General features: G+C 40.6%; 1 protein-coding gene and 1 pseudogene across 1 annotated transcript; both read left to right on the top strand.

The window, feature by feature from the left end:
• Window positions 1-213: 213 nt before the first annotated feature.
• On the top strand, window positions 214-3,832 carry LOC103447392 (E3 ubiquitin-protein ligase APD2-like). Its single transcript, XM_008386579.4, has 11 exons — window positions 214-354; window positions 455-726; window positions 1,361-1,467; window positions 1,552-1,677; window positions 1,765-1,861; window positions 2,279-2,353; window positions 2,439-2,521; window positions 2,620-2,766; window positions 2,859-2,931; window positions 3,026-3,374; window positions 3,530-3,832. The coding sequence occupies exons 2-11, from the start codon at window positions 456-458 to the stop codon at window positions 3,603-3,605; spliced, it is 1,404 nt and encodes a 467-aa protein (XP_008384801.2). The 5' UTR covers window positions 214-354; window position 455; the 3' UTR covers window positions 3,606-3,832.
• Window positions 3,833-4,904: 1,072 nt separating this feature from the next.
• On the top strand, window positions 4,905-7,846 carry LOC103447642 (uncharacterized; annotated as a pseudogene).
• Window positions 7,847-11,027: the final 3,181 nt, after the last annotated feature.

Below are 11,027 nucleotides of genomic sequence, written 5' to 3'. Positions count from 1 at the left end.
TGAAAATTAAAAAGCATGTGTGAAAAATAAAAATGAATGTATGAATAACATTATCCTAAATAAAACATATATTCGATATTAAGTGATCCGCAGGGCGACCCCAACTCACATGTCATATCCTTGAACCTCGTTGACAGGCTCCACCTCCGAGGGACCAGAAACCAGAAATCGAAAAGGAAAATAATAGAAAATCAAATGACACATTAACTAACCGTCACCAACTACCATTCCAATGTAGAAAAACCCAAAAATGGAATCAGAAAACACGACTTTTTGGTGAGCTTCGCAGCCTCCTCACCACCGCCCTTGCTTCCTCAATGGATGCTGCTGCCTCCCAAAACTCCCATCATCCAGGTAAAATCTTAGAAACCAAAAAAGGAAAAATCATTCCTTTCCTTCTTCCTTTCTTTTTCATATAAATTTATAGGTACAACTTTGAATTTTGTGTTTTCAGCATGGAAACCCAAGAACCAGATCGAAGAGAAGATGCATCCTTTCCATCTTCTTCTTCTTCTCCGCTGTCGAGCTCACGGGTGGAAGAAGAAGAAGAAGAAGAAGAAAGAGACAGACATTCAAATGGGGACAATTTTGCTGAGCAGCAGCGGATGAGAAGTTCTAGGACTTTTACTTATCATGTGAACTTGTGGGTGTCCGATGTAGCAGCGTCTGAAGTGAAGGATGATATTTGGTCGGCCCTTGCTGTGCTTATCACCTTTTGGTTCTTTGGTCAGTTTCCCTCCTCATCAATCGCTTACTACAGTGCTTGTGTGAATTTGTTTCATGTTTCTTTAATTAGTTTTGGGATTGAGAAACCACGGTTGTATCTCAAGTCAATCAACTGCTGTCACATTAGAAAGTTCAAATAGGAAATGATTTATGGGCATCATTTTCTCCTCATGCACATCTATGTTTATTTTTTACTTTTAGATTAAATAACTCAGATGAGAATAAAGAGACATAAAAAGAGTGCATAACGAGAAAATAAGTACGCGAAAATCATTTCACTTTAAAAATATTGTACTTTTTATCCGTGTAAAATACCGACACAATGACTGTAACATGTAGTTAAGTTCTTCCCAGAAGCAAAATGTACTTCTGACAAAAAGTGAAACCAAATCTTTGTCCAGTCAACCCCTTTTGCTTGTTTCATGTGTAGTTGAGGAGAGGGTTTTGAATTTTGTTCTTCCGTAAAATGGACTGAAATTATTTAACTTTTCAGTTGATCATTCGGTTTTTCCTCTTCTTTTCTTAAGTTTTTCCATGTGTTGTTACTTAATGAACTCGTTTGTTAATGACTTGAGCATCTGATTAATTTGGTCTGTTGGTACTACTTCTGGTTTTTGATGTTCGTCGCGCACAGCGTCTATGACTCTGATTCTTGGTTTCTATGGATCCGGCAATCTACAACTAGGCCCGAACTGCTCGCGCTTGATACAAACTAATCCATTCTTTGTGCAATCCATTAAGGTGATCAACTGCATTTCATCTTGTAATTCTCATTTAGTGAAGAACTGGCGTGCAGTAAAACTCATCTGGTCTATAAAACAATAGGCACAGGAGCTTGATGAGCAAAAACCTGGGCCAATGTTATATGGATTCCACAAACCTCCTCCCCTGGATGTTGAAACAGCATGGACCGAAACGAAGGATACGCTTGTTCCAGCCAATTATCACAAGGCAAGATCTTCCTTGCCATTTCATATCTAAGTTTTTGTCATCTGGTTTGGTTGATGGGATAAAAGTTTACTTCTTTTCATGTAACAGGCATGGATTTACTTTCTAAACAAAGGGTCTAGTATCGATATTATTTACCGTGTAATGCCTACAAGTTCCTCGCCTTTAACCCTTGTAATCGCACAAGGTAATTCCCAACTTCTAGTTTCAGATATTTTGCTTGGTTTCTGTTGAAGTACCTCGTATATGGTTATCTAAACTTAATGTACTAAGGTCTAGGATTTATGTCGAATCAAATAGTTGTAGATTTGGGATAATGTTCTGTAACGGCTTCTTTACTCTCCGACACTTGGAATGGTTGTAGATTTAGTAAAATTCTGAAACTTCTCCAATTTCTGAGTCTTCCTTCCTCTCCGACTCTTAAATATAACCACTTTCCCACGAGTCCAAATGCCTCTGCAGAAGGTTTATCTAGCGTATGTGATACGGGGGACTTTTGTTTTTCGGTTATTTTCTCCTCCTTTTTTTGTGGCGGTGGTGGTAGAGGTGGTACTAGAACTCAAATGTATTTTCTGGTGTTGTAAACTTTTATATGAACCTGCAGGTAGTGAGAGCCTAGCTGAATGGATAGAGGATCCGTCATATGGTAACGCAACATTGTCTTGGAATATAATTTATGGTAAGATTCATCACTCAAATTGATTCTCTCTTTAGGAACCAATTACAATGTTGTAAACTTCTAAGTCAACCTGTTTTCTTCACAGCAAGTGGTAGGATCCAGCAGGAAATTCCAAAGTCTTCTACTTACTATATCGCAGTAGGGAACTTGAACCCGGAGAATGTTGAGGTAATTATTCAAAAGTTTAATCCAATGGTTATAATTATATCAACAAAAATCATTAGTTTCCAACTTTATTGAGCTTCCAATGTTTATGTATAACACAGGTAGAGTTGGTATTCAACATAAAATCTATTCTTTATAACACAACCAAGGCGTATTACAAATGCTCTTTGTATAACCGGTTATGCAGCTTAAAGCTTTCCCTCTTTCGGGCAAATGTTGCTGTCATAACGTCTCCAGGTCCGGAAGAGGTAATGTAAAAGACTCTCATCCCCGAGTTTTGTTTTCCTTCTGTCCCTTTTCAGGCCATTGATACAACTTCCATCACTTTCTGAATCCTTAGGGTGTCCCTGACAATGATTGGTATGTAAGCCTGTCTTATGGACCGAGATGGGCCATGTATTTTCTTGTAGCAGGTTATTTCTGAATTCTTATCATCCTTTCGTATCCTTCTCGTTACATTGGAAAAGAAATTGTTTTGTTTACATCTACCTCTATGTTTGCTTGTAGGCGTTATGACTTTGCTCCTCTTAACGGCCTTTAAAATTTATTACAAATTCCAAAATTCTAGTGAAGACACAACCGAATTTCAAGCAGAGGAGGAAGAATCCGAGCAAACCCCGTTGCTTCCACCCAAAGACGATGATGTTTTGAGTTGGGGTTCGTCATATGAATCTGTTTCCAATACTGAGGAAGATTTGGATGAGTGCCTTGCAGCGAGTTCCCTTGAAGGAGGGTTAACAAGTGAAGCAGATAGCAACAATACTCGGCGTCTTTGTGTCATTTGCTTTGATGGTCCAAGGGATTGCTTCTTTCTTCCCTGTGGGCACTGCGCTGTTTGTTTTACTTGCGGAACAAGGTATACAAATCTGAATCAATGCCGTAGTCTTCTGCTTATAACCCTCTATACGATACGTTATATATAATGACTTTGAACATAAACTACACTTGCAACATTTTCAACTTCTACCAAATCAAAGAAGAGTTGGATTTCTAAACGGATTCACGGTGCAGGATTGCTGAGGAGGCTGGTACGTGCCCGATATGCCGTAGAAGGATGAAGAAAGTGAGGAAGATTTTTACAGTTTGAGCTTGAGTACATATGCGAACCAAGTTTGCAGGGAGGAGCTCCCTTGTACCATAGTTTTTATGGTTCTCTGTGGATATTTTTTCGCTTACAGATGAGCTTGTGGTTTCAATTGTACTATAAGGCCTTTTCTTTTTTGGTAGAATTCTGGTTTTTGGCATGAATCTTTTGAGGAGGTTTGCAGATGTGATTACCGCACATGTATTTTGTGCATAAACTAGGTTTGCAAATGATTTGGGTATGTCATGCTTGAAAGTTTAAGGTAAGAAATAATTTAGGGGGTTATTTATCCGACATTTATTGTCATCGTCAATCTTTCTGGTTTGGTATTGCTGTGTTTTGAAAAAAAAAAAACTGTTTCTGTTGTGCTGTGAGAATAAACTCATTTTTGCTGAGAATAAACTCATTTTTGCTGAGAATAAGTTCATTTTTGCTGCTTCATGTTTTTAGTTTTTTTTTTCACCCAAAACTGTGAAAATAAGCTGTTTTTAAGTGTTTACCAAACACATTTTTTAGCTCAACTTTTTTTAACACCCATTTTTTATAAAAGTGTCTCAGTATCAAACCAGTACTAATTCTCACACGAAGTAAATAAACATGCTCTAAAAGTTGTGCTAGGGACGATTACCACCGCCGGCTGCTAACTGATTGCCGGCCCTTGATGAGCTGTGGAGCTCATAGCCATGAAAGGTTGCGTAAGCGAGCAACTATTAGGAGCATTTATTTTTCCTAATTGAACGTTTCATTTGCCTTATTTGAGTTGGATCTCTGAACATTTAACAAAAAAAAATGTTAGATTTCTGAACGATACTCGTTTGCTTATTTTTGACAACTTAGTTTAATTTGATTATATTGCTAAAAACAATCTCACAAAACTAAATCAAATCGCTTAAAATTTTAGGAAAACTAATGAAAATGGCTTGAAAACTTTGAGTTTTAATGATAAGGACAAAATAAAGGGTAAAGTGAATAGTACCAGGATTGACTTTTTAGTGTAAAAATATGGTTTTTCGTTAAAGTGAACAGTACCGGGTGCTTTTCGTTAAAATTCCCTAAATTTTTCCCGGCTCGGTTCGTGCCTACCCCTAAATCCTATGATAAAATTATTTCATGGGTGATTATTGATATTTAATGTACCTTACCAAAGTTTTATTCCGTAACGCTTGGTGAAGCTGGTCCACTTCGCAGTTTATTGCGCGGAGGGTGGTCCCCCGTCATCCCTTTTTTCCCGGGAAAAAACCGGTAAAAAGCTACAAAAACCGCCCACGTGGCAAACACTGCTTCCCGGTGGGACCCAACTGAAACAGAAAAGGCTTTGACAACAAACAGACACAATGCAGCAGCACCACAACTCATCCACCGCCGCCGCCGCATCGGCTCATGGCTCCGAGATCCGCCGGTCCCTCTCACATCCTCCCATCCGTCATCGCCCTCTCCCTTCTCTCTCTCGGCTTCGTTATCTACAAGGTTTAAAACGCAGCGTCGTTTTTCCGGTTTTTTAATTTTTTGGTATATGAAAAATATTTCATTGGGGCATTTCGTCGAACAGGTGAACGACTTCGCCACTCAGACCAAGACACTGGCCGTCCACAACCTCGAGCCGACGCCGTGGCACTTCTTCCCACCAAAAACCTTCACCGACGAGACCCTCCACGACCGAGCGTACAAGCTCATCCACTGCTCCTACCTCGCCTGCCGCTACAAAAGCAACGAAGTCCCTGAACGACGCCGTCCTCCATCGTCCCGCGCGAAAGCCCCGAAATGCCCCGAGTTCTTCCGTTGGATCCACCACGATCTGGAGCCCTGGGCCCGGACCCGGATCTCCGCCGCCCATTTGGAGACCGCCAAGCAATACGCGGCGTTCCGCGTGGTGATTGTTGACGGGAGGCTGTATGTGGATTTGTACTGGGCTTGCGTGCAGAGCCGCGCCATGTTCACCATTTGGGGGTTTCTGCAGCTCCTTGCCAGGTATCCGGGTCGAGTTCCGGATGTGGATATCATGTTTGATTGTATGGATAAGCCCATCATCAACCGGCCGAGCACCAATCGATGCCTTTGCCGGTTTTCCGGTATTGCACGGACGGTGATCACTTTGATATCCCATTTCCTGATTGGTCCTTCTGGGGTTGGTAAGAATCATCATTCTTTGATTGTCTTCTGATTCACATTAATTGTTAAATTTTCCAAGTTTCTAGTTTTTTTTCAGATAATTTTTCGCAAAAATTTTTCGTGTTTGCGATTGCATTGTCAATGATTCAATGGGAAAGAACCTGAATTTATTGAATTGCTGTAAAAATTTCTAAAAAGTAAATAAATTACTCAATGCTTGTAAGCTTGCATCAATTACATGGTGGTTATTAGGCGGATTTAATTTAACAAGATTGACATTGTATGCTAACCTTTTACTGATTTGTATGACATGAAAGTGCTTCATTTATTTTGGCGTCAAATGCGTGGTTATGGTTTTATTCGTGCTGATTGTCTTTATAGTTTATGATTACTGCACAGGCCAGAGCTTAACATTCATCCCTGGGAAGAGCAGTTCCGAGAAATCAAGTGGGGTTCTCAATCTTCTATCTTCGGTTTAAAAAAAAAAAAAAAAAGTGGGGTTCTCAGGAAAGAAGTTGGAAAAAGAAGGAGCCTTTTGCATATTGGAAAGGAAACCCAAATGTTAGTTCCCCCGTTCGTACAGAGTTACTTAACTGCAACGACACGAAGATGTGGAGTGCGCAGGTTATGCGTCAGGTTGAGTTAAAACTGCATGTTGATCTCTCTTTAACTTGAACTGTTGAAGTGATAGGCCTATGACCAGACCTGACATTGTTTTTCTAATATACATCATAGGATTGGGAAGCGGAAGCAAGAGCTGGTTATGAGCAGTCCAAACTCTCTAAGCAGTGTAATCATCAGTAAGTAAAGCTTCTAAAAGTGATGGCCTATCATCATATTCAATATATAGTCCAAGGGAAGATGTGGCTTGATCATTTATTACTTATTGGCCTAAGATCTTGTCCCGCAGTTGATATGTTGACTCTGCTTTGTAGTCCTTTTGCTTTTGTCTATCTAGTTCAATTTTCCGCATCTATGAAAATGATGCAGTTTGCAGTTTATAGTTTTGAAGTTCTGAAACCTGGGCAACCTTTAACTTTCAAGGAGGACTTGACATTCTCTTTTGCGTGTTTTCTTTTTATCTAGTGGACCTTTACCGTTCCAGTGATTCGCAAAATGTTTCCTTCTCCTCTTTCTCCTCGGTTGATGAGTAGCTGTTATGTATAGCTGTACTCCGTTGGCGTCTTATTATCTAATTGGCATGTGGATTTGATCCTGCAGCTCAGAAATCTTTTCCACCTTTTGTAGGTACAAAATCTATGCAGAAGGCTATGCTTGGTCGGTCAGCTTGAAATATATCGTATCATGTGGTTCTCTTACACTAATAATAACACCGCAATATGAGGATTTCTTAAGCCGCGGTCTCATTCCTAAGATTAATTATTGGCCCATCTCCCCTAACGCTATATGCCCGTCCATAAAGTCTGCTGTTGACTGGGCTCTTGGACACCAATCTGAGGTATCTTTCAACTGTTAGTAGTATTCTATATTATGTTCTTGTTCTCGTCGTTATATTTCGCATCAGTAATGTACAATTCAGTTTTCCCCCGGCTTTCCCTTTAAGTTTATATCTTCATATGAAAGAACAACATAATCAAGGCTACAATATTCTCCAATGGCTGAACAGGCTAAGGCAATGGGACAAAGAGGGCAGGATTTCATGGAAAGCTTAAGCATGGATCGGGTCTATGATTACATGTTTCACCTCATAACGGAGTACTCAAAGCTGCTGGACTTCAAGCTAGACATTCCAGCTTCTGCCAGAATCCCTGCTTTGTCTTGCTGACCCGATACAGAGGGAATGTCTTAAAAAGTCTACCGTGTACCCTTCTCCTAGCCCCCCCTGCACTCTCCAGTCGGCTGATAGTAGTCTCATCAAGAGATGGAAGCGGCGAAAACAAGAAACGATGGACGCTGTGGAGGACATGAATCCGAAGGAACGGAGACGATTAAACTAGGATGTATGCTGTCGTAGTGTAATAATCATAATTCTTTTAGTTTTGTAGTTGATGGTGTAGTCTTAGATGGCTCCTGAAGTAAGGTTTTCTTGCCCCTGTAGAGAAATCTAGCATTGCTCATTGACACACAGCACTTGGGAGAGAACAATAAAAATTAAATTTTTATTGGGGTTTTAATTTTTTCACATTGCAAGTTTTGACTTTAAAATAGACGGTAAGGGTTTTAATTTTCTCACATTACATCCTGAGATTTTGAAATTATATTAATTTACACCTTTTGAATATTTGAACATCTAAATATACAACTTTTTAAATCAATGCGTGCAAATGAAGCTTACATGTCATTGTCATTAATGTAATAAAAATTCAAATAATTCATTAGACAAAAAGTGTAAATTGACATTGTTGATGCACAAAATCGGAGGTCTTGGAACAACGTAAATCCAACCGTGAATCTGCAAGAAAGTAAATGATACAAGATGTATCGTGGTTCACCCTAAGGTTTGGGCTACGTCCACACTAATTATTGTATTTCTAAAAGGATTGTGAGGGAGAGAGAGAGAGCCTTTGTAATGAGAGTGAGGCCCTGATAAGGTGAGGGTCCGGCCTAAGAATTGGCCTCTGAGGGTGAGAGTGAGACTCCCCCTGTGAGGGTGAAGGGTCCTTTTATAGAATAAGGGCTCCTCACTTATTACATATTTGCCCATTCCTTTATTACATAATTACATTTAAGTCCCCTGAGTATTTATACGAGATCTAAATACGGAGGCCCTAAGTATGGTATAAACAGTAGTCCCACAAGTCTTTAATCAAGAGAGTCTTTTGGCTGGAGACTTGAAATTCAGTCCATGTGTGGGCCGAAGTAACTAGATATCGTCTTGAACTGATACTTGATATGGGCGGTGCTCAAAGAGAAATGATGCTCAAGTAGCACATGTTGCAAGGCTGCTCTGTTTGTGGCTTATGTTGCCTTGGTTGGTTCGGCTTGTGGCATTGAAGGTGGGGTAGTCCCTTTTATAGAATAAGGGTTCGCTCCTCAATACATAAGTGATGGGTTAAGAGTGATGCTCGCAGCGATGCTCTCTAATGAAAGTGAGAAAGTCCCTTTTATGAAATAAGGGATCGCTCCTCAGTACATGAATAATGGGTTAGGAGTGATGCTCGCGGCGAAGCGGTTGCTCAGTTGGCAGCGATGCTTTCTAATGAAGGTGAGGGAGTCCCTTTTATAAAATAAGGGATCGCTCCTCAGTACATGAATAATGGGTGCTCTCTAATGAAAGTGAGGGAGTCCCTTTTATAGAATAAGAGCTAGCTCCTCAGTACATAAATAATGGGCTAAGTCCCCCAAGTATTTTTCATGAGGCCCAGTTGAGGCCCAATATATGGTACATAGTGTAGTCCCCCAAGTCTTCAGTCAATAGAGTCTGTTGGCTGGAGACTTCAAATTGAATCCATGTATGGGCCGAAGTGGCGGTTGTTCGGAGGCGGTATTTATATACCCTGCACTGAAGCTTTGTAGGTGAAGCTTTGCAAGTGAAGCTTTGAAGCTGGAGCTTTTGTAAATGAAGTTTTTGAAGCTAGAGCTTTTGTAAATGAAGCTTTTGTAGCTAGAGCTCTGTAAATGAAGCTTTTGAAGCTGATTGACATAAGTGATGCTCATGAATGTTTATATTAATTGACATGAGTGATGCTCATGGATGTTGACATGAGTGATGCTCATGAATGTTTATGTATGATTGATATGAGTAATGCTCATGAATGTTTATGTATGATTGATATGAGTAATGCTCATGTATAATTTGAAGTACTGGGCGTACTTTTGATCACCTGGTTGGTGGTAATAACGGCAGGCTGCCGAATATTTTTTTGTAGTATTGGACATACTTTTGATCACCTGGCTGGTGATAATAGAGGGCCTGACTCTCTTGGGCATATGGGCCTTCGCCCTCCACATAACATTCTAGCCCATTATTTTGGGCCTTTAGTTTTTTTTTTTTTTTTTTTTTTACTACCCTCTGATGGGGTTATATCATTCGAAAATAAGAAAACTAAATTACATCATTCGAAAATAAATCCGACCTTCATGCTCAATGGGTTACGCCTATAATTCCCTTATCTGCATGCCATCACCACCGTAATTATGTCTGCTTCTTTTTATCTTCTTTTGCTTTCTGCTTTTGCTTTTTCTTTAACATCATGGTGTCGTCTGTGAAGAGTAGGAGGAACATGTATGATGAAAGTTGGTGGGCATCTTCTGCGCTGTCATCTTGCCAAGTTGATTCCTTTAATTAACTTGGAGTTTGGGCTACTGTGCATTTGTGGGTAGCCATGCTTTCTGCTTTTTCTCTTTTTGCTTTCTGCAATTATCTCCGACCCAAAAGTTGATGCACATAACAGAATCCTAACTCAGCACCAAGTAGGTAAGCTTGAACAACAGAGTGGCCAAGAGGGTCAATCTGCCAACCGATTCGAGGAACCTGACCAAATTCTTTCAAAATAAATTGATGGCCTAAAATTGTCTGATCAATCAAGTCCATGTAATGCGGGGTGGCCTCGTTGTGCATCCACATTCCTCCATTTATGAACTCGAGCTGACCAACTCATTGACTTTAGCCTTCAAGGTCGGGCTTTACTGTCTCCACCATCTCTGAAAGAATGCAATCTCGACATAGATGAACTTCTGATTCTTCTTCTTCAGCAAGGCCGAAATTACAGCGTCGAGGACGTTCTGGACGCAAGCGCCGCGAATTGAGTTGTTAGCGCCTACGAAGTACTGGTCAACGATCTTAAGCCACCCGACGTCGTCGTGAAAGTGAAGAACTAAATGAAAATTGATTCTTCTGGGGCAATTCTCGTCGTCGTGTTAAAGCTATGTACTCTGATTTTGCTCCCGGTAACCCAGCCAATAAGACCGCCGTCGCCGCTGTGAACAATCAACAACGTCGCAGCGGTATAAGCCATATACTGAAATTATTTACTCAAAGATTGTTTGAAAAAGCATATTAATAAGCGATCGGTCTCTCACTGGACTTGCTTCACCGGAAAGCGAGAACTTCTTTTCTTGTCTCCTGGTCGGGGACGCCATGGTTGCGGGGTTTAAGTGACTCCTCGCTCTAACCAGCTGCCTTCTTTCACGCCTCACCACCGTCGTCTTCGATCTGGAGGCTTCTGTGAGTGTGTCAGCATATGTAGAGGCCCTGAATACGAGGCAGGCTGAAAATTTTGAGAGTTAAGATTATAGGTATACCTCCAAGAAGAGCAGCCAGAAGCAGCAGAGGCAAAAGACTGAAGGAGTAGAGAAGGGTCTCATTCGCATTGGCATTCCCCACTTGTTGTTTTTGGTCAGCCGCGTCATCAT

The sequence above is a fragment of the Malus domestica genome, chromosome 11 (assembly GCF_042453785.1).
Source record: "Malus domestica chromosome 11, GDT2T_hap1".
Taxonomy (NCBI): domain Eukaryota; kingdom Viridiplantae; phylum Streptophyta; class Magnoliopsida; order Rosales; family Rosaceae; genus Malus; species Malus domestica.
This window is presented reverse-complemented; position numbering and strand designations above follow the sequence as displayed.